Genomic DNA, 24,234 nt, shown 5'->3' on the forward strand with positions numbered 1-24,234 from the left:
TTTAAACAAGAAATAATCCTGAGACTTTAGTTCAGTTTTTCCTCCACTACTTCACTTTATTATCAGTTAAAAAATGCTATTTTATAAAATCAAATAAAAACAAATTAAGTTATTAAAATACATTATTTTCATTACATTTCCATGAATCATTCATAACAAGACTGTTAATTTATTGATTGGAATAATTACTAGCAAACATTAAAACAAATTAATAAATCAGTGCATTATCAAATAAAAACGGATGTAGGCCTACTTTCACCACAAACAAATAATCAAAAGATGGCACAGAGTCAAAACCATTCCATGATTACACACATACTTTTAACAATGACCACATGGGGTCGCAACCATTGACTGACAGGGGGCTCTGTTTTGAAGCCACAGCTCCTCCATCTTGGCTTGGCACTCCCCCACCACTGTAAAAAAAAAATGTTTTTTATTAAATGTCTACATTTGTTTTTGCCACGTTTATTCTGTAACAGACACCTTAATAAATACTTTACAATTATATTATGTGAGCTAAACATAAAAACTAAGTACATCTATTTTAAAAAATCCTTAAAGTATAATTTTTTTAAAGTTCTAATGTTATTGTCCACACAACAAAAAAAGAAATACATGTAATTTTGTCCTTGAAACATTTAATTAAAATACTGTAGAATTTCGGTCATTGCTATGGAGGACTGCTTCTACTGGGGAGTGTCGATATGGCCGACCAATGGCTACAGTGGAATACTCGTTTCTGATTGGCTTGAAGAGCATTCTAGAGCGTGCATTATGTAAAGGATAATCAATGAGGGGCTATGCGTTCTATGGAAAATAATGAACGACGTGGAAGGTGTGTTCCAGAGAACGCATAGAGCTCCAAGTTGATTATCCCTTTTGTACCATGGCTATAAATGTGTTCATTTGCCAGTAGAAATTTGTTCAACATCCACTGAAGTAGCTAGAAAGTTTATACTACATAGCTACATTAGTTGCCATGGTTACCAAGCAACCATACTTCCTAGTCTAGCTAACCAAATCATCAGTCCTAGCTTGCCAGTTCGATTGGGCACAGCAAGAGTTCAGTACGTTTCCACCAATAGCAAGCGCTAGCGGGAGAAGACTGGGCTAGTTTTGAAGTTAAAGTAGGTAACTGTGATTCTAAGGTGATTTTGATCCCTGGTTAAAGGCGAACAGTGAAGAGACCAGATGGCAACTCTAGATACCGGAAATTCTAGAGTTTCCTCTGGGTTTCGTCTGAAGATGCGTGACGCTACTAGCTAGCTTCTATTAATGTTAGCCGCTAGTTAGCCAACTCAAGTTAGCTAGTGTCATGGAAATATTGGTCCAAATATTTTTTGAGTTTGTACTACAGGATGCAAATTTCTGTTTGAAAAATCTAGCCTTAGCTTTCCTAAATGCCTGTGTATATTGGTTCCTAACTTCCCTGAAAAGCTGCATATCACGGGGGCTATTTGATGCTAATGCAGTACGCCACAGGATGTTTTTGTGCTGGTCAAGGGCAGACAGGTCTGGAGTGAACCATGGGCTATATCTATTCCTAGTTAAAAAAAATTGGAATGGAGCATGCTTATTTAAGATGGTGAGGAAGGCACTTTTAAAGAATAACCAGGCATCCTCTACTGACGGGATGAGGTCAATGTCATTCCAGGATACCCCGGCCAGGTTGATTTAGAAAGGCCTGTTCGCTGAAGTGTTTTAGGGAACGTTTGACAGTGATGAGGGGTGGTCGTTTGACCGCAGACCCATTACAGATGCAGGCAATGCTGCAGTGATCGTTGAGATCTTGGTTGAAAACGTCAGAGGTGTATTTGGAGGGCGAGTTAGTTAGGATGATATCTATGAGGGTGCCCGTGTTTACGGATTTGGGGTTGTACCTTGTAGGTTCATTGATAATTTGTGAGCTTGAGGGCATCAAGCTTAGATTGTAGGATGGCCGGGGTGTTAAGCATGTCCCAGTTTAGGTCACCTAGCAGCACGAGCTCAGAAGATAGATGGGGGGCAATCAGTTCACATATGGTGTCCAGAGCACAGCTGGGGGCAGAAGGTTGTCTATAGCAAGCGGCAACGGTGTGAGACTTGTTTCTGGAAAGGTGAATTTTTAGTAGTAGAACTTCAATTGTTTTGGTACAGACCTGGATAGTAAGACAGAACTCTGCAGGCTATCTCTGCAGTAGATTGCAACACCGCCCCCTTTGGCAGTTCTATCTTGACGGAAAATGTTATAGTTAGGGATGGAAATTTCAGGGTTTTTGGTGGTTTTCCTAAGCCAGAATTCAGACACTGCTAAGACATCCGGGTTGGCAGAATGTGCTAAAGCAGTGAATAAAGCAAACTTAGGGAGTAGGCTTCTAATGTTAACATGCATGAAACCAAGGGTTTTACGGTTACAGAAGTCAACAAATGAGAGCACCTGGGGAGTAGGAGTGGAGCTAGGCACTGCAGGTCCTGGATTAACCTCTACATCACCAGAGGAACAGAGGAGAAGTAGGGTATGGCTAAAGGCTATAAGAACTGGCCGTCTAGCACGTTCGGAACAGAGAGTAAAGGGAGCAGGTTTCTGGGCACAATAGCATAATGTACAGACAAAGGTATGGTAGGAAGAGAGAACATTGGAGGTAAACCTAGGCATTGAGTAATGATGAGGGAGATATAGTCTCTAGAGACGTTTAAACCAGGTGATGTCATCGCATATGTGGGAGGTGGAACAACATGGTTGGTTAAGGCATATTGAGCAGGGCTAGAGGCTCTACAGTGAAATGAGACAGTAATCACTAACCAGGACAGTAATGGACAAGGCATATTGATATTAGGGAGAGGCATGCGTAGCCAAGTGATCGAATGGGTTCAGTGAGTGGTTGGGCCGGCTGGGGACACGGCGATTCAGACAGTTAGCAGGCCAAGGCTAGCAAGCTAGCAGTTAGCAGACCGAGGCTAGCAAGCTAGCATAAGGGCCTTAGAGGGACGTCGCGGTGGGGAAAAGTCTGTTTTTGCCTCCTCCTTGCAGTGACGTCGATAGACCAGTCGTGGAATTAGTAGGGTTCCAAGTAGCAGAGGGGTCCAAGTCCAATTGGCAAAATGGGTATAGTGGTCCAAGAAACTGGCCGATGGATCAGCTAACAGTCCAATATGCTATAGATAGCTAGCAGGCCGCGGTTAGCAGAATGGGCCTTCAGGGGACGTCGCGCCTGAGGGGCCTGTTGGGATTCTCGGGCAGATTATGTCAGTATTCCAGTCGTGAAGGATCGGCGGGGTTCCGTGCCCTGTACCGGCAGTAGGAGTCTGGATACTGTAGCCGAGGAGTGGGCTTCAGGAGTAGCCCAGGAGCCCTAGCCGGGAGATGGGGCTAGCATGGGCTAGCTCCAGGCTAGTTGGTGCTAGCTCCGGGACGGAAACGTTAGCCAGGAGTAGTCAACCCGGGTTGCGGTTAGCTAGCTGCCATGATCCAGATGAAAAGGTTCAGAGTTTGCGGTAGGAATCCGGGGATATGGAGAGAAAAATAGGTCCGGTATGCTCTGGTTTGAAACGCGTTGTACGAACTGGCGAGAGCTTTCCGAGCTAAAGGTTAGCTGATGACCGCTAGCAGTGGTTAGCTGACTGATAGCTGATAGCTAGTTAGCTAGCTAGCTAGCTAGCTAGCTTCAGTTGAGGTATTCCAGTTCGGAGGTAAATAGAAATACTTTAGAAAAAAAAAACAGATCCACACCACATTGGGTGTGGCGGGTTGCAGGAGAGTATTTTGAAGTTGAGGTTTAGGAAAATATTAAAAAGAATGCGAATAAAAATATATATGCATGGGACGGGACGAGACAAGACAAAGACATCTGACTGCTACGCCATCTTGGAAATCTTTAAAGGAATCTTGGAATCTCATGAGCTTCGATCAACAGTCGTACCCCACCAGAACCCAAAATAAGCTTATTTTACTCCTCTGTCTGTAAACAATAAAATGTAAACAAACACTATAGCCCCAAAACATGGTTAAAACTATGATTTTGATTTCATGGACAGTCAGTCCTTGCATCCATAGCCCTGTCTATGAATTTGAGTGGTTACATTTACTTAAAAAAAAAAAAAACGTATTTAACTAGGCAAGTCAGTTAAGAACAAATTCTTATTTACAATGACAGCCTAGGAACAGTGGGTTAACTGCCTTGTTCAGGGGCAGAACGACAGATATTTAGCTTGTCAGCTCAGGGATTCGATCTGGCAACCTTTCAGTTATTGGCCCAACGCTCTAAACACTAGGCTACAATTGAAGTCGGAAGTTTACATACACTTAGGTTGGAGTCATTAAAACTAGTTTTTCAACCACTCCACAAATTTCTTGTTAACGAACTATAGTTTTGGCAAGTCGGTTAGGACATCTACTTTGTGCATGACACAAGTAATTTTTCCAACAATTGTTTACAGACATATTTATTTCACTTATAATTCACTGTATCACAATCCCAGTGGGTCAGAAGTTTACATACACTAAGTTGACTGTACCTTTAAACAGCTTGGAAAATTCCAGAAAATGATGTCATGGCTTTAGAAGCTTCTGATAGGCTAATAGACATAATTTGAGTCAATTGGAGGTGTACCTGTGGATGTATTTCAAGGCCTACCTTAAAACTCAGTGCCTCTTTGCTTGACATCATGGGAAAATCAAAAAAAATCAGCCAAGACCTCAGAAAAAAAATTGTAGACCTTCACAAGTCTGGTTCATGCTTGGGAGCAATTTCCAAATGCCTGAAGGTACCACGTTCATCTGTACAAACAATAGTACGCAAGTATCAACACCATGGGACCACACAGCTGTCATACCACTACGTACTTTGATGCAAAAAGTGCAAATCAATCCCAGAACAACAGCAAAGGACCTTGTGAAGATGCTGGAGGAAACAGATACAAAAGTATCTATATCCACAGTAAAATGAGACCTATATCGACATAACCTGAAGGGCCGCTCAGCAAGGAAGAAGCCACTGCTCCAAAACCACCACGGTTTGCAACTGCACATGGGGACAAAGATGGTACTTTTTGGAGAAATGTCCTCTGGTCTGATGAAACAAAAATAGAACAGTTTGGCCATAATGACCATCCTTATGTTTGGAGGAAAAAGGGGGGAAGCTTGCAAGCCGAAGAACACCATCCCAACCGTGAAGCACAGGGGTGGCAGCATCATGTTGTGGGGGTGCTTTGCTGCAGGAGGGACTGGTGCACTTCACAAAATAGATGGCATCATGAGGATGGAAAATTATGTGGATATATTGAATCAACATCGCAAGACATCAGTCAGGAAGTTAAAGCTTGATCGCAAATGGATCTTCCAAATGGACAATGACCCCAAGCATACCTCCAAAGTTGTGGCAAAATGGCTGAAGGACAACAAAGTCAAGGTACTGGAGTGGCCATCACAAAGCACTGACGTCAATCCTATAGAACATTTGGGGGCAGAACTGAAAAAGCATGTGCGAGCAAGGAGGCCTAGAAACCTGACTCAGTTACACCAGCTCTGTCAGGAGGACTGGGCCAAAATTCACCCAACTTATTGTGGGAAGCTTGTGGAAGGCTACCCAAAATGTTTGACCCAAGTTAAACAATTTAAAGGCAATGCTACCAAATACTTAGTGTATGTACTGGGAACGTGATGAAAGAAATAAAAAACTGAAATCATTCTCTATACTATTATTCTGACATTTCACATTCTTAAAATAAAGTTGTGATCCTAACTGACCTAAGACAGGGAATTTTTACTAGGATTAAATGTCAGGAATTGTGAAAAACTGAGTTTAAATGTATTTGGCTAAGGTGTATGTAAACTTCTGACCACAACTGTATGTCCCCCCCCCTTATATCTTAATGAAATGCCATAAACATTTTATGCAGATTAGTATCAATGACATATCAACAGCTGTGACAAGTTGTCTAGCATAGGAAATCCTCACTGGTACCCTAGTTTATAGAAAGACCCATATACACTGTGTACAAAACATTAGGAACACCTACTCTTTCCATGACATAGATTGACCAGGTGAATCCAGGTGAAAGCTACAGTATGATCCCTTACTGATGTCACTTGTTAAATCCACTTCAGTTAGTGTAGATGAAGGGGAGGAGACAGGTTAAAGAAGGATTTGTAAGCCTTGAGACATGGATTGTGTATGTGTGGCATTTGGAGGGTGAATGGGCAAGACAAAAGATTTAAGTGCCTTTGAAGGGGTATGATAGTAGGTGCCAGGCACACTGGTTTGAGTGTGTCAAGAACTGTAACACTGCTGGGTTTTTCATACTCAACACTTTCCTGTGTTTATCAAGAATGGTCCACCACCCAAAGGACATCCAGCCAATTTGTGGGAAGGAAGCATTGGCGTCAACATGTATGGAGAACCAAAGCTGCCAGAATTAGAATTATGTGAATGCAAACAAATAGATAAATACATGGATGAATTATTGCACACATATAAATAATGAATCCCACCTTTTCATTTCATTCATATTTTTTTACATTTCTGTATTTCTTCCTCCAATATGATAATGAGGGGGTGTCAAGCAAACTTATGTGGATAGTATCTAACACACCATTGGTTGATCAATGCCACGGCGCGATGATCGATTGTATTTGTCTGCGTTCAGTATGACAGAACTTGTTCAAAGCTTAAAGGCCATGTTTCACATTATCGTCCCCCAAAACAGTCACTTTTTGGGGGGAAATTGGAAATAAAATATTATATGCCGCACGTGCACCATTAAAAACACACAAAAATAAAATGTTCCTTGCTTGACGTAGAAACAGGTGAATAGTTTTGGAACACTGAGCCGTTGACTGCACCAGGTGGCTGTGTTTGAGTCAGTTTCTTTTGACAATAAGACACCAGACTACAGCCATATAGTTTTGAACCTAGAAGAAGACCAAGAGACGAAAGTAGGCAAGGAGTCGAACGAGAGGAATGTCCAGTTCTCCAGAAAGTATAGTAAGCTAACGTTACTGAGTATCAAGCTAGTTGGCTTGGCTAAAATGTCTAAAGTCGAGTTTGCTAGCTAGCTGCATTTTACAGCAAGACTCAGTTTTCCACTTAAAGCTAGCTAGCTAGATAATGAACTAAACCATTATTATCTAGGTAGCAAAAATATTTGTCAGATGTAAAGCAGGATCATGGCAGGTCAGAAGCAATGCATTTTGGTTAGCTCACATTAACTACACTGAACAAAAATATAAACACAACATGTAAAAGTGTTGGTTTCATGAGCTGAAATAAAAGATCCCAGAAATGTGCCATACTCACAAAAAGCTTATTTCGATCAAATGTTGTGCACACATTTGTTTACATCCCTGTTAGTGAGCATTTCTCCTTTGCCAAAATAATCTATCCATCTGACAGGTGTGGCATATCAAGAAGCTGATTTAAACAGCATGATCATTACATAGGTGCACCTTGTGCAGGGGGCAATAAAAGGCCACTCTAAAATGTGCAGTTTTATCACACAACACAATGCCACAGATGTCTCAAATTGAGGGAGCGTGCAATTGGCATGCTGGCTGGAGGGCACTTACAGGACTCTAAACCGGTGTGGAACCACAGGGTATGAGAAGGCAGGTCCTCCGGCATCCTGGTACCCAGGCGATGATTTTCAGGATTACTTTGTGTATGAGGAAGGGAAGGTTTTCCTGGTGTATGGGTCCCACAGTGAGGTGTGCTGTGATGTGGTTGATTGTGCTGGATCCCAATGGTCGCTTATCCAGGGCTTGGACCGGAAAAGTATAGGAGAGCAGGTATGAGGGATTGTTCCGGGAGGAGGCAAGGTCCTTGGCAATGAAATTCCCCACGGCATCGGAGTCCACTAGAGCTGTAGAGAACACGAGGGACAGCCAGTCAGTGAAATTGAAACCAGAAAGGGTTTGGCAGAAAGAGATGATGATGAAATACTCATGCCGGCCCCGGGAGACGGATGATAACAGGGCGGTCCCTCTGCCCTCGTGGATACCTGTTTAGGACGCACCAGACACCGTTGAATCTGGTGCCCCTCCTGACCACAATAGGGATAGCGCTCCAGTTGTCGCCAATGGTGTCTCTCTGCCGCGGGGAGGTGTGTGGACCCTATCTCAGTTAGTTCAGGCTCTGTCTCAGGATGGCCAAAGGAGGAGGGCGAGAGGCGATGGAGGTGCCGATGCTCCTGAAGAAGGTTACCCAGACGGATGGCCATCCCGATGAGTGCGTCCAAGGAGAGGTTGTCGTCTCAGAACGCCAGCTCCGTCTGGACCTCTTTGTGCAGTCCTCTTCTGAATAGGGTGCGGATGTAACCGATGTGAAATGGTTAGCGGGGTGAGCGCTTCAATCAGTGACGTCACTCGCTCTGAGACCTTGAAGTAGTTGTTCCCCTTGCTCTGCAAGGGCTGTGGCTTATGTGGAGTGATGGGTAACGATGCTTCGTGGGAGGCAGTTGTAGATGTGTGCAGAGGGTCCCTGGTTCAAGCCCAGGTAGGGCCGAGGAGAGGGACGGAAGATGTACTGTTACACGGAGTGCCGGCTCATTCCATCTGCTGGAGGCTGCCACGGTCCGGAAGGTGAGGGCACACTCCACAGCAGTCTGGGCACCCTGCAAGAGTTAGAGTAGGTGCTCACCTCCCTCTCTGCCCTCTGGTGGCTGATCGAGACCGCCTGAACAGAGCCATCAACCTGACCCACTCCAATGCCTCTCCGGTCAGCAGGGAAATGATCGTGGCAACCTCTGACCTCTCAATGGTAGGGGCTCCCATCTGATGTGCGATTAATTAGGACTGATTTCAAGTTTTCATAACAATCGGTAATCAGCCTTTTTGGACACAGATTATGGCTGATTACATTGCAATCCACGAGGAAACTGCGTGGCAAGCTGACCACCTGTTATGCGAGTGCAGCGTCAAAAGAACCTTGTGGCTGCAAGGAGCCAAGGTAAGTTGCTAGCTAGCATTAAACTTGTCTTATAAAAAAACAATCAATCAAGTTGCCCTGGATAAGAGTGTCTGCAAAATGTATATCGTTGTATAGGCCTATTCATTTTTGAAATATTACATTTTGGCATAAATGTCAAGAGAATTTTCTATCCCAATGATAATAACTAACAATCAATAAACTTAGACTAATCCCCAAGGTTTGTTAGACACTGGGTTAATAATAATTAGTCAAAGACTCAGCTTCTGCAAAAGGTTCGTACAGTTTATTCAGAGAACGTTCTGAAGTCCATAATACAGAGACATTCATTTTATAGTGCATTCTCTACTTACGCACATACATCCACACAAACGGTAGATAATCTACGCATATTCATACACATGAACAGTAGGTGAGTTGTGTCCCTTCCCAGAGTTCTCCCCACTGTTTATCACTACCCAGCGCTGTCCGTTCCATTCCCCCGAGATTAGAGGAACCTTGAGAAGTACTCCCTGTCCTATCATAAGTTTCTCAGAGTTCTAGCCAGGTCAAGCCAAACAGTCTTAATTGTTCTCGGTATTCTCTTAGGCACACACATGCACACATATATTTCTCTTCCTCACAGGTCTCTACTAAACCTTATGGGACTTACGTTTAGTACTTTAATTATTCATTATACATGCTACATAAACTAATAATCACTAATAGTTAAGTTTCAGGGTAGAATTATTTAATCATTACATTTAAACATATAAATCCCTTATCAATAAATAATGAATTACACGCACTAAACAAGGATATACTGAACTCACAAAATATGACATGATAAAAAAACTGTTTGAAACCACCAAGGGGCCAGGGTTCCGGTGCATAGATTTTTGTACTGGTCCTCCATGGGAATCGATCCAACAGCTCTGGCGTTGCAAGCACCATGCTCTACCAACTGAACCAGGCAACACATTTGAAAGTGATTTCTGATGAAGAGAATATGACTAATTTGCTTTTCAGCGTTATCTGCTTGGGATCTTCAGGTCACAATTCCACAACCTGAAGAAAAATATAAACGCAACATGCAACAATTTCAAAGATGTTACTGAGTTACAGTTAATATAAGGATATCAGTCAATTGAGAAATTCACTAGGCCCTAATCTCTGGATTTCACATGACTGGGAATACAGACATGCATCTGTTGGTCACAGATACCTTTAAAACAAAAAAGTAGGGGCGTGAATTAGAAAACCAGTCAGTATCTGGTGTTACCACCATTTGCCTCATGCAGCGCGACACATTCTCATCCTCTATCCTTCGCATAAAGTTGATCAGGCTGTTGATTGTCGCCTGTGGAATGTTGTCCCACTACTCTTCCATGGCTGTGCGAAGTGGCTGGATATTGTCAGGAACTAGAACACACTGTCATACACGTCAATCCAGAGCATTCCAAACATGCTCAATGGGTGACATGGCTGGTGAGTATGCAGGCCGTGGAAGAACTGGGACATTTTCAGCTTCCAGGAATTGTGTACAGATCCTTGCGACATGGGGCCATGCATTATCAGGTTGAAACATGACGTGATGGCGGCGGATGAATGGCACGGAAATGGGCCTCAGGATCTCGTCACGGTATCTCTGTGCATTCAAATTGCCATTGATAAAATGCAATTGTGTTCGTTGTGCGGAGCTTATGCCTGCCCATGCCATAACCCCACCGCCACCATGGGACAGGGATGTAAACAGAAATAGAGAAATAAGCTTTTTGTGTGTATGAAAAATGTCTGGGATCTTTTATTTCAGCTCATGAAACATGGGACCAACACTTTACATGTTGTGTTTATATTTTTGTTGGGTGTAAATACGAAGCTGTGTGAGGCAATGATCAGTGGTGGAAAAAGTACTTAATTGTCATAATTGAGTAAAAGTAAAGATGCCTTAATAGAAAATGACTCAAGTAAAACTGAGTAAAAGTATCTGGTTTAAAATGTACTTAAGTGCAGTGGTAGAAAAAGTAATCAATTGTCATACTTGAGTAAAAGGTAAAAGTAAATGTTGTACATCAAATTCCTTATATTAAGCAAACCAGAAGGCACTATTTTCTTGTTTTAAAAAAATAGATATGGACAGACAGGAGCACACTCCAACACTCGGGAATCATGGGTGTCAGTGAAAATGTAATGGAGTAAAAAGTACATACTTTCTTGAGGAATGTAGTGGAGTAAAAGTTGTCAGAAATACAAATAGTAAAGTACAGATACCCCCCAAAGACTACTTAAGTAGTACTTCAAAGTATTTTTACTTAAGTACTATACACCACTGGCAATGATGTCACCCTGACATGTAGTTTCATACCTGCCAGGCCAGACAACTCAATTGGTCATCATCTCATGGTCCATGGAGGCTGATTACTCTGATGTTGATCCAAAGGTCAGTCAGAAGACGAGAGAAGGGATTGCACCCTTTTCTTAATGTCAAAATGGAAATGAAGATCAATAGGAGTACAGTTGGATCAAGTGAAGATAAGTTCTCTTAATTACATAGATGGAATTATTTTCCCCAGTTGGACATGCTAAGGCTTAATTACTAAGAGGACTAGATACAGTGTACTTATTTGACCACTGCTGTAGTGTGTATTATTTATGTCTCCCTGGTTCATGCAGATCATTATTGCCTTGTTGTACTTTAACAACGGTCAACTGGACATCGAGCCCTCCTATGAGGGCTGAGCAGAGTTGAACCATGATGTCCCTGGAGGGCAGAGCACCCTGCGCCAGGTGACCATACATGAGAACCAGCTGTGGCAGTGCAGGGTCCAGATCCCTGGAGACGACAAGGGGAAGCTGTCCGCCATATACAATTGGTGGTCCTGGGTGAGAACAGTAGCCATGTAGGGAAATGGTATGATTTTACATTTACATTTTGGTAATTTAGCAGACGCTCTTATCCAGAGCGACTTACAGTAGTGAATGCATACATTTCTTTTCATGCATTTTTTTTTTTTTTTACAATTGTTTTTTTTTTTGGTACTGGCCCCCCATGGGGATCAAACCCACAACCCTGGCGTCGCACACACCATGCTGGCGTTGCAAACACCATGCTCTACCAACTGAGCCACAGGGAAGACTGATAGATGAAGTCTGGATGAAAAAGTTACATCTGTTTAAAGATGGAATAGATACTTCAATTCTGTGTCTTGTCATGTAAAGGGAGAAGTAAAATACCTGCCACTGGTTAGGTCAGGGTTTTCCAAACTCGGTCCTGGGGACCCCAAGCGGTGCACGTTTGGATTTTTGCCATAGGACTACACAGCTGATTCAAATGATCAAACAATCCTCAAGCTTTTATTTGAAGCAGCTGTGTAGTGCTTGGGTAAAAACCAAAATGTGCACCCCTTAGGGTCCCCAGGACCGAATTTGGGAAACGCTGGCTTAGCTGTTCTCAAAGTTTACTTCGGCAAGATGGCTCTAATAGGGTATTCAATAGGACGACACTGCCCTCTACTGGACAAGTTATCAAATGACACAATATGATGTGAGGTTTCCTTCCCTCCCCAGTCCCTCTGTACCTGTAGGACAGTGCAGGGTGAAGCAGAGTACTGGACCAACAACACCCCCAGAGCATTCCCACCTAGGACCACTGAGTATGTACTGTGTGTGTGTTCAGATTTACTTTGAACAAGCAATAGAATAATGGCAGAGTTTATGTAAAACATCCATTTGTTTATCAGTGTGTACTTACAGCAGTGGAGGCTGCTGAGAGCAGAATGGCTCATGATAATGGCTGGAATGGAGTGAATGAAATCAAACATGTTTGACACCTTTCCATTTACTCCATTCCAGCCATTATTATGAGTTGTCCTTCACTCAGCAGTCTCTACTGACGTGCAGCTATCCTCTATTAAATTTTACTTCCTAATTTCCTTGTTATTCTTTCAGAGGTTTCCGTGCAGTTCTCTCTTTTCAATATCTCTATGGAGACTTCTGGTTTCTACATCTGCATGGCAACCAACCAGAATCACTCTGCCAGCTCAAACTTTACTGTCATGCCCCATAAGTATTCAGTATACCTTTTTTTTTGTGATCAAATGTTTGTATTATTTTTAATAAGGTACACAAAACAGGTACACATGGACAGAAAAAGAAGTGACAAGACCGAGCAAGACAAACAGTTCCCTGCACCACGCCCCACCCACAGGACTTCCCCAAATGTAGATTAGTGTTTCACAATAGCAGTCTTTTTACAGTCATTCAAATCAAATCAAATGTTATTTGTCACATACGCCCTGAATACAACAGGTGTAGACCTTACAGTGAAATGCTTACTTACAAGCCCTTAACCAACAATGCAGTTTTAAGAAAATACCTAAAAAAAATTAAGTATGAGATAAGAATAACAAATGATTAGTGATGCAACCAGGCTGTGATGCAACCTGTCATGATGTTCTCGATGGTGCAGCAGTAAAACCTTTTGAGGACCCATGTCAAATCTTTTCAGTCTGAGGGGGAATAGGTTTTGTCGTGCCCACTTCATAACTGTCTTGGTGTGCTTGGACCATGTTAGTTTGTTGGTGATGTGGACGCCAAGGATCTTGAAACTCTGCTCCACTACAGCCCCGTCGATGAGAATGGGGGTGTGCTCGGTCCTCCTTTTCCTGTAGTCCACAATCATCTCCTTTGTCTTGATCATGTTGAGGGAGAGGTTGTTGTCCTGGCACCAGAAGGCCAGGTCTCTGACCTCCTCCCTATAGGCTGTCTCGTTGTCGGTGATCAGGCCTACCACTGTTGTGTCATCAGCAATTTGTTGATGAAAGAGCAAATATGTCTCTCACTCGCCCCATGTATGCGTCTTACAGATATTTCCATGTTTATAATGTACTTGAATGATAGCAGCCACTGCTGTCTGCTTAAAGAATGAGGGGCCTGCCAATGTAAAGCGATACTTTTTTTGACTGCTGTTAATCCAGCCAGCCAAATACTTTGCTGTTTGACAGATATAAAATAGTGTAATCATTTAACAACAAAATAGATTGTGAACATGGTACATTTCTACCCATTATGACAGAAAGACTGGATGAAACACAACTCCAGAAATGTAAAACCCCTGGGCACTCCCAAACCACATGAAAAAATGCCCCAGGAGCCCCCTGAGGACACAGTGAGCAATTTGGGGTCTGTCTAGCTGTCATTTGAAATAGTTTGCATGTTGTGCAGTAAGTTCTATGGGCCAAATTGTAATGTATCATTTGGTGGTTGGGGTTTCTTGATGAAATTGATATGTTGGACCAAACTCTGGTTCAATTAGTTACAGTATTACATACGGAAATGTCTTTCTTCCATGACACGTGGGAAGGGATTGGTTTATGAGTAATTTTACGTAGCAGAGAATGTAATTTAGAGACCAGTCCCTGTGTACTACTATGCATAAATAATTTGTGGATAGGATGGATAGACCATTCTTGCACCCAAGGGACTCCATAAGCATCCAAAGCAGAACGGAGAAAAAGGAAGTGCCAGGTACGTTAAATTGCTTCTGTGAGTATTGAGTATTGCAGTTGCTATTTGTTTGGAGGTGTAAGGGGAGAGGGGGGTTGGATGCAGTTTTCGGTTAGGATTGGTATAGTGATGACTGAATCAAGGCCTCTGCAACTCAGGCACCAATTCCCATTTATTAACAAGGCTCAGTCTTGCCATCAAACTTATTTTCTTATTCCTCTCTTCTTCTCCTCATTCTATCACTCTACCTATTCACTCTTCAGCCTCCATGATGAACATGTCTACCGCAACCATCGCTATCATTGGAGGGGTCCTAGTTTGGGTCCTGGTCCTGAGAATTGTCATCTACTAATGCTGGAAGAAGAGGAACAAAGCTAAGCAGGAGAATGTTAAAGGGTAAATAGCTGTTCTACTCTCCTCTCTGGGTCAGGATGTTGTGGTGGATAATTGTGTGGAGTGTGTTGCAGTGGTGTGGGTGATAGGATGAGGTTGGCCTGTTCTTGTTTCTATCTTTTTGTTGTTCGTGTATTTCTTTGTCTCCCTGTCTCTCAGAGCTCCAGAAGCAGTGGAGTTCCATGACACGCCCACTCTCAATGTTGGGGTAGGTTACCGGGATGACATACCCTAGCGATGGTCGGGCCTCTAGGCGTAATGGTTACGGTGGTCATCTGTAGCTCAGTTGGTAGTGCATGGCTCTTGCAACGCCAGGATAGTGGTTTTGATTCCCAGGAACACCCGTACTTAAAATGTAACTCTCTTTGGATAAAAATGTCTGCTAAATGGCATACAGTGCATTCAGAAAGTACTCAGACACCTTGACTTTTTCCACATTTTGTTACGTTACAGCCTTATTCTAAAATCGATTAAATAGTTTTTTTCCCTCACCAATCTACACACAATACCCCATAATGACAAAGCAAAAACAGGTTTTTAGAAATGTTTGCAAACGCTACAAGCTTGGCAGTCCTGTATTTGGGAAGTTTCTCTCATTCTTCTCTGCAGATCCCCTCAAGCTCTGTCAGGTTGGATGGGGAGAGTCGCTGAACAGCTATTTTCAGGTCTCTCCATAGATGCTCGATCGGGTTCAAGTAGGGGCTCTGGCTGGGCCACTCAGACATTCAGAGACTTGTCCCGAAGCCACTCCTGTGTTGTCTTGGCTGTGTGCTTAGGGTCGTTAGCCTGTTGGAAGGTGAACCTTTGCACCAGTCTGAGGTCCTGAGCGCTCTGGAGCAGGTTTTCATCAAAGATCGCTCTGTACTTTACTCCGTTCATCTTTCCCTTGATCCTGACTAGTCTTCCAGTCCCTGCAGCTGAAAAACATCCCCACATCATGATGCTGCCACCACAATGCTTCACCGTAGGGCTGGTGCCAGGTTTCCTCCAGACGTGACGCTCGGCATTCAGGCTAAAGAGCTTCATTTTGTTTCTCATGGTCAGAGTCCTTTAGGGGCCTTTTGGCAACCTGTCAAGCGGGCTGTCATGACTTTTACTGAGGAGTGGCTTCCATCTGGCCACTCGACCATAAAGGCCTGGTTGGTAGAGTGCTGCAGAGATGGTTGTCCTTCTGGAAGTTTTTCCCATCTCCACAGAGGAACTCTGGAGCTCTGTCAGAGTGACCATTGAGCTCTTTGTCACCTCCCTGACCAAGGCCCTTCTCCCCCGATTGCTCAGTTTGGCCGGGCGGTCATTTCTATTAAGAGTCTTGGTGGTTCCAAACTTCTTCCATTTAAGAATAATGGAGGCCACTGTGTTCTTGGGGACCTTCAATGCTCCAGAAATGTTTTGGTACCCTTCCCCAGATCTGTGCCTCGACACAATCCTGTCTCAGAGCTCTACGGACAATTCCTTCGACCTCATGGCTTGGTTTTTGCTCTGACATGCACTGTCAACTGTGGGACCTTATATAGACACGTGTTGGCCTTTCCAAATCATGTCTAATCAATTGAATTTACCACAGGTGGACTCCAATCAAGTTGTAGAATCATCGCAAGGATGATCAATGGAAACAGGATGCACCTCAGCTCAATTTCGAGTCTCATAGCAAAGAGTCTGAATACTTACGTAAATAAATTAGTTCTGTTTTAAAATGTTATACATTTGCAAAGAAATTTAAAAACTTGTTTTCACTTTGTCATTATGAGGTATTGTGTGTAGATTGATGAGGAAATGTTTATTTAATACATTTTAGAATACGTCTGTAACATTACAAATTGTGGAAAAAGTCAAGGGGTCTGAATACTTTCCGAATGCACTGTATATTATATTAGGTGTTGGCTAAACGAGTTCGAGTCCCGGTCGGGGCTCCCCCACAAATTTTCTACAATATACTTCCATGCTTGGTTTCATTGACTTTTTCCTTTAACTGCTAGTTTCAGCAAAGTCAGGTGTAGAATCACTGATCTACAAATAGTATTTCTTGCCAAATAATAGGTCTCGTGCTATTTAAGATTCGCAGAGCTACGCCTCCCCTGGCTCAGGCAATCCCTCTGTCAAACACACGCACAACCAGCAAGACAAAGGAGCTGATCATGGACTACAGGAAACAGAGGGCCGAGCACGCCATCCACATCGACAGGGATGTAGTGGAGCGGGTCAAGAGCTTCAAGTTCCTCGGTGTCCACTTCAGTAAGGAATTAACATGGACCACACACACCAACACAGTCGTGAAGAAAGCATGACAATGCCTCTTCCCTCTCAGGAGGCTGAAAAGATTTGGCATGGGCCCTCAAATCCACAAAAAGTTCTACAGCTGCGCCATTGAGAGCATCTTAACTGGCTGCATCTGTACTTAAAAATATAAATTGTAAACTAGTTTTACTTTACTTCACTACATTCCTAAAGAAAATAATGTACTTTTCACTTATTTGTTGTGTTATAATTTGTTAAATATTTGTTTTCTTGCATTGTTGGGAAGGGGCCGTAAGTAAGCATTTCACTGTGGGTCTACACCTGTTGTTTTTACGAAGCGTGTGACAAATAAAATATTATTTGATTGTTTGGTTGGATACAGCTTGTGTCAATTATAGAACATTTTTAAGGATTTCTACCCGCAGAAACTGTGAGGACAGATGCTTGGAGATGAAAAGCAAGTACAGGGAGTGACCATTTAATTAATAAACTGTCATGAAACAAGACAGGACAGCATCTGGACATGAAAAACATAATGACATTAATGCTGACATGGGGATGAAACAGAGGAACAGACAGATATAGGGAAGGCAATCAAAATGTGAAGGAGTACAGGTGTGTCCAATGAAGTGCTGATGCGCGTAACGAAAATGACAGGTGTGTGTAATGATGGGCATCCTGGCGCCCTCGAGCGCTAGGGAGGGGGAGCGGGAGCAGGCGTGACAGAAACACTAGTGGATAATTCTAGAAATAATTCGTCATTACAGAGATATGTCAATAGGATCCTTAGATGTTTCAACTTGATTGCCTGAAGATCAAAATAAAGTTCAAAGGGAGATGTAGTTTAGAGGAAAACCTCAGGATACCACACTTGCTGTTATTCTATTGATATAAAAAAATAATCTGAACACACATATAGGCTAGGCTATTACAGTATGCTACTGCAGCCTGCAGGCCTATGTACTACGCGGGCACAAAAGCACAGGTTAGAACAGGACTATGCAAATTCGCATACACTTACAGACACAAACAAAGCATTATGGATAATACTATTCAAGTAAGGTGTAATCAATGAGTGGCTATGCTTTCTATGGAAAATAAAGAACGACGTGGAAGGTGTGTTCCACAACGTGCTTGCGGAGTGGAATTGGCTATAAATTAACACAGAATTTAACACATTTGCCATGGCTATAATTTGTATATTTTTCACTAGAAATGTGTTGCTGGTAGAAATGTGTTCAACATCCCCTGAAGTAACTAGCAAGTTTACTCGATAGCTACAGTAGTTGCTGTGGTAACCAAAAAAACAGACGTGCTAGTTTAGCTAACCAAATCATCAGACCTAGCTTGCTATTATGAAAATGTTAGTAATATTCATATTAGCCTACTAGGCTAAAGTAAATTGAACTAAATGCATCATCAAATATCCTTAATGTTGTCGGCTGCAAATATGTTACAATATTGCATATTATAAACAATGGAGTCTAATTCCTGACTGCTGATTGGTTAAAACCGTGTTCCAGCCTGTGTCTATTTCACAAGTTACCACTGGGTAAATCTATTACATTAAAATTCCTATTTACTCTGTTCCATCCATCACTGTCTCATCAGCCCAGCCAGGCAATTTACAAACTTGATTTCCACTATAAAAAGCATCTAGACATTATCTCACATTTCCTTTAGACTAACATTTAGTTTTGAGTTGATGAGATAGTAGGATTGCGCAGTCGGACGGAACAGAGTAAATCATAGATTTAGCTGGTGGTAATTTGAGGAATAGACACACCTGCTGGAATGCGGTTTTAACCAATCAGCATCCAGGATTAGACCCCCCTGTTGTATAATGAAGCAATAAGGCCTGAGGGGGTGTGGTATATGGCCAATATACCAAGGCTAAGGGCTGTTCTTAACCACGATGCAACACGGAGTGCCTGGATACAGCCCTTAGGTGTGGTATGTTGGCCATATACCACAAACCCCAGAAGTGACTTATTGCTATTATAAATTGGTTACCAACGTAAATGGAGCAGTAAAAAAGAATTGCATACCTTCGGTATATGGTCTGATATACCACCGCTGTCAGCCAATCAGAATTCAGGGCTTGACACACACATTTTATAATTACCTATAAATCACTGTATATAGGCACGGTAGAATTCAATGGCTATAGTTAATTCTTACATGATTTGTTTAAGCTTCTTTTTAATGCAAAATTCATATTGAAAACATTATTGGCATTGTTGAATTCGAGTTTCATAATAGCAATCTAGGACTAATGGTTTGGTTAGTGGATGTTGAACACATTTCAAGTGGCAAATGTGTTAAATTATAGCCATGGTCAGTGGCAATTTTAGCATGTACATCTTGGTGGGGCAGAAACATTTTTTTGCATACCAGCAAAGCCACTACACAACACAACACTAAACAATAGATTAATTGTACTATAACGGTGACAAACGGTGCCCACAAAATGTTAAGGCCTACATAAAGCTGCCCCAACAGCAGTCCTAACACTGCTACACCTGTCTATCAGCGGAGCCTTGTCTGGCAGCGAAACAGATCATTCAGCCTCATTTACTGCCTTACAAAACATAGCTGATATGGCTGACTTGCTTTAACAGATGTGGTTTCTAATGACAATTGAGATGTTTAAACTATGGCATAAGGGAACAACAAGCGGATAAGAGGCAATCCGTAATTTCGATTAAGACATTAATGAGCGAGCTAGGACGGACGTAGTCAATATAACTATTTGTTTAGCACTTTTAAAATGTACAGCGACAGAATTCAGAACATGGGCCATTCTTACAGTGTTCTCCCTGTACACCAAGTCAGAACCGTAGGATAAATAAAGGGGGCATATAAGCAGACAATGAAAGCTCTTACAATATTCAATGATTACATTTCTCTAAAACAGGTTATAGGCTACATGTGCACCACCAAGTCAGAACAGTAGGCTAAATTAAGAGGCGTAAATAGAGCAAATTATTAGGGTGAGGCACATGGGCTACTAACAGCTTACTACACAACGTACACATAGTATTACTTTCTTAGCTACAGTATACATATCTCCCTGGCATATTACATAATTTATGCAGCAGCATACAAGACATTTGTGGACTCACCTTGTTGTGCTGTGCTCACTTGAACAGGAAAGTGGCACGGCAGTCCTTCGTGGGATAATTTTGTTATCAAAGTCTGGAATTCTCTGGATTTATGGTGCTTTCAAGACAACTGGGAACTCTGGGGGAAAAAAGGAGGTTGAATCATGATGAAGTCATTGATTTTTTATTTATTTAAATAAAAAAAACATTTCACCTTTATTTAACCAGGTAGGCCAGTTGAGAACAAGTTCTCATTTACAACTGCGACCTGGCCAAGATAAAGCAAAGCAGTGCGACACAAACAACACAGAGTTACACATGGAATAAAGAAACGTACAGTCAATAACACAATAGAAAAGTCTATATACAGTGTGTGCAAATGAAGTAAGATTAGGGAGGTAAGGCAATAAATAGGCCACAGTGCTGATCTTCAGGTTGTAGCTCTAGAAAGAGGCCAGAGTTCCCGATTTACAATTCCGAGTGGATGACCGTTTAAAACGTATTTCCCAGTCGGAGCTTGTTTTTTTCCCGGAATTCCCAGTTGTCTTGAACTCACTGAAGTCAAGTTTTTGAAGTTCAGAGTTAATAGTTGTTTTGAGCGCGGCACAAATCATGCTTCATTGACAGCATGGCCCATGTTGAATGTTTATCATTTTAAACTTGGAAAAGAGACACTTAATCCAAGATTTAGGACCACACTGCCACTCTACTGAATAGCAGGATAGTGATTGCTTTGCGATGCTTGCAGTCACTGATTCCTTCCAAACTACTGATTGTTTAATTTGCGATTTCCAACTTGTTGTGTAATGTTTATGGCCGATGAGCACCGATACGTTTTAGCTATAATTTATTTCATTATTTCTCTTCATATGACAAGGATTAAAAAGGATTTGCCAGTAGATTGTCGACTTGATTCATGATGATGACTGCTAGCTAAGATTTTGAAAGTATGATGTTGACATGATCAGTCCAATATAATGTGATTTGACATAATTTTATCTGTGGCCAATGACCTTCTAATGTAACTCTATGGTAGCACCCAAGGGACTTGAATTTTCGAGGTCTACCCTTAGACTTGGCGGTGACGTACTGTCCCCACGAGTGACAGAACACTGAGATAATCATGGCGCAACTTGAGAACATCACCAACACTTGCGCTCCATATTTTCCACAGGCTAGCCCACCTCCACAGAAAGCACTGACCTAGGCTGAAACACCTGCATTTTTAAGCTGCCTTACTCAAGAAAGCAAAAAAGAGACCATGTTTGTAATTATATATTTTTTTAAATTACATTGTTTGCAAACTGATGTGACACAGGTAAGCCCCCCCCCCCCCCCCCAAAAAAAAAGGTTTTATTTTATTTTTTTGGCTAAATGCCCAGAATGATGGGTCCCCACTGCCATGGTCTAAAAACTAGGGGCTCTATGCGTTTTCTGGAAAACAATACATCTCCCTGGAAGGTCAGTTACGCTAGCGCGTCGTGGAACATACCTTCCACGTCGCTCATTATTTTCCATAGAACACCTAATAGCCCCCCATGAATTATTCCTTAAATATTATACCGTATTTGCAGCCGAGTCTACCCTTAGACTTGGCGGTGACGTACTGTCCCCACGAGTGACAGAACACTGAGATAATCATGGCGCAACTTGAGAACATCACCAACACTTACGCTCCATATTTTCCACAGGCTAGCCCACCTCCACAGAAAGCACTGACCTAGGCTGAAACACCTGCATTTTTGAGCTGCCTTACTCAAGAAAGCAAAAAAGAGACCATGTTTGTAATTATTATTTTTTTAAATTACATTGTTTGCAAACTGATATGTGACACAGGTAAGCCCCCCCCCCCCCAAAAAAAAAAAAGATTTATTTTTTATTTTTTTATAGCTAAATGCCCAGAATGATGGGTCCCCACTGCCATGGTCTAAAAACTAGGGGCTCTATGCGTTTTCTGGAAAACAATGCATCTCCCTGGAAGGTCAGTTACGCTAGCGCGTCGTGGAACATACCTTCCACGTCGTTCATTATTTTCCATAGAACACCTAATAGCCCCCCATTAATTATTCCTTAAATATTATACCGTATTTGCAGCCGACAACATTAAGGATATTTGAAGATTAATTTAGTTCCAATTTAATTTAACCTAGTAGGATAATATGAATATTACTAACATGGGTTACATAAACACATGCAAACATAATACAATTATTTAAAAAAAACGTAATTTATGCATACTTTCTCCAACTGTATTTATCAAGTAAATACAGTGCACTTGCACATGAGTCGCGCAGGGTGTGTAGTTTTCTCTCTTTCCTCCTACCAGGGATGGGATTTCGGGTTAAATATTCAAAATGGCGGATGGAGGAGCAGCGAGTCAAGATGAGAGTTCAGGACCAGGTAATCATTACAGAATTTTACATATTCATACTCATATTCAAACACTCTTTCTCTCAACCCATGTAGCACAGAACAAACGCGACAACAAAATTAGTTAGCCCAATGTTGCTGTTGTACGCGTCATTTGAGTTAATTCACAGCTAGTGGATATTTGACAGAGGGGTAAACGGGCTATTGCAGTGCGATGACAAATTAAAGGCAAAAAAAAACATGCCTCCCTTCTTTGTGTGATTAGAGTACTGTACGCCGCTACATATTCATACCACTGTCTGCAAATGCGATTTAGCATATTTTATTAGTAATTGGCGACGTGTCTGTGGTTTTTATACATGCCATATTCAGATATTGCTCAAATACTGTACTGTAGCTGTACTAGCTTGATAAGGTGGCTAGCTTTGCTGCTAAAACTAGGCAGATCGGCTTTGTGTTGATGCTTATTGTGGCGTTAACCTATCTGCTTCTTGGAGGAGGTTTGCATATTCATTTTTTCAACAACAGCCAGCGGCTGTGCATATTACATTATAATCATATTTACAGTAGCATAATGGGAAGCCGAGAAGCTAACTTGCTTGATGTCGGAGGGCCGCAGCGTGTTTTTATATCTTCCCAGCCTTTGTGCTCGATACAGACGTTGTAGCCTGTTTTGTGTTATTCATGTGGGCCTGTCCGACCATAATAACGTAGTCATAGAGAATGCGGGGTTCAGCATATTCCATGAACTATTCGACATTATCTCTCGTTCGCCGCAAAATATGTCAAAACCTTTAGTTTGGCGGTTATAGACAATGCCTATTGTTTCCATTAAGTTTATATGCCTATTGTCTCCATTAAGTTTATATGCCTATTGATCATGTTTTTAGATTAACAGTATGCTAACCCATTTTTTTTTAATCCATGGTGGCAGCTACAATCTGCCCATTTTCAGCACCTAGCCCGTGAGCTAGTTTATTTTCCAGAAGCGTGATATCAACAATAGTACTGCTCTCTTTAGCAGATAAAAGCCTAAACGCTTTAAGAAATGTATAGCCTAACTAGTATTGTTTAGCATTGTTTATGTTTAGGATGTATTGGTGCTGCCTACCTCCTGGATGTGTTTTAAGTAATAAACGAGTTTCAATTTATTTTATTTAGACTATTTAATTTGACCATATTCTCCAAAATATAGCAATGACAGTTATATAAATGCTGCTCCTGCCGCCATAAATCCACTAAAAACATTCACGGTCGAAAGGGAAAAAGTAGTTGCCGCCATTGTCTCGCCATTCGCTAGTCTGAGTTTGGATGAGAGCTTTGAAGTTTCGCCCCACACAACCGAGTCCCTCTTGTCTTGAGTTCTGTGTGTGCGTCGGTATCGGTGGCGTTTGTTTACCCAGACTGAATATATTAAAAACTTCAGTAGAATGCCTAATTTGGGGACGTTTCCGATATTTAAAAACGGTGCCTTGGATTTCCCACCTCTTGTGTAGAGCGATTCCCGTCTTCAGCATCAGTTTTGAATGCCGTTTCTTTACAATCCATGTCGACGAGGCCCATTCTACCTGTGCCATTTTTTTTCCCGGGGAGGGGTGATGCGTACTTCCGTGACAGCCAGGGGCACAAGAGAGGCCCACATGCAATTAATGTCTTCGGTCTCTGTTTGATGAAAGGGCAGACAAGGGCTCCCACCCATTTTCTTTTCTCGTGCCACTGTTTTCACCGTGATAATAAACACTTAA

General features: G+C 42.1%; 1 protein-coding gene and 2 long non-coding RNA genes across 18 annotated transcripts in view; 2 read left to right on the forward strand and 1 right to left on the reverse strand.

Annotated features, from left to right (window-relative positions):
• Positions 1-36: 36 nt before the first annotated feature.
• Positions 37-24,202, reverse strand: LOC106581969 (uncharacterized). Its single transcript, XR_001323216.3, has 3 exons — positions 23,975-24,202; positions 20,141-20,258; positions 37-416 (listed from the first exon to the last, which is right to left on the reverse strand). It is a non-coding gene; the product is annotated as an uncharacterized LOC106581969 (long non-coding RNA).
• LOC106581967 (uncharacterized) lies at positions 11,129-18,645 on the forward strand. Its single transcript, XR_014382019.1, has 3 exons — positions 11,129-11,765; positions 12,450-14,988; positions 16,835-18,645. It is a non-coding gene; the product is annotated as an uncharacterized LOC106581967 (long non-coding RNA).
• Positions 22,389-24,234, forward strand: part of pou2f1b (POU class 2 homeobox 1b) — a 30,397-nt gene continuing 28,551 nt past the window's right edge. For 9 of the 16 annotated variants that reach the window (XM_014164552.3, XM_082967044.1, XM_082967050.1 and 6 more), the window contains exon 1: positions 22,390-22,519. In XM_014164552.3, coding sequence (XP_014020027.1) covers positions 22,474-22,519 — 46 coding nt within the window. In that variant the 5' untranslated portion in view covers positions 22,390-22,473. Of the gene's footprint in view, positions 22,520-24,234 lie in introns of all 16 variants that reach the window. The other 7 variants (XM_014164554.3, XM_082967045.1, XM_014164557.3 and 4 more) reach the window with 2 other exon arrangements.

Source organism: Salmo salar, chromosome 21 (genome assembly GCF_965601325.2).
Source record: "Salmo salar chromosome 21, fSalSal1, whole genome shotgun sequence".
In the NCBI taxonomy this organism is placed as follows: Eukaryota; Metazoa; Chordata; class Actinopteri; order Salmoniformes; family Salmonidae; genus Salmo; species Salmo salar.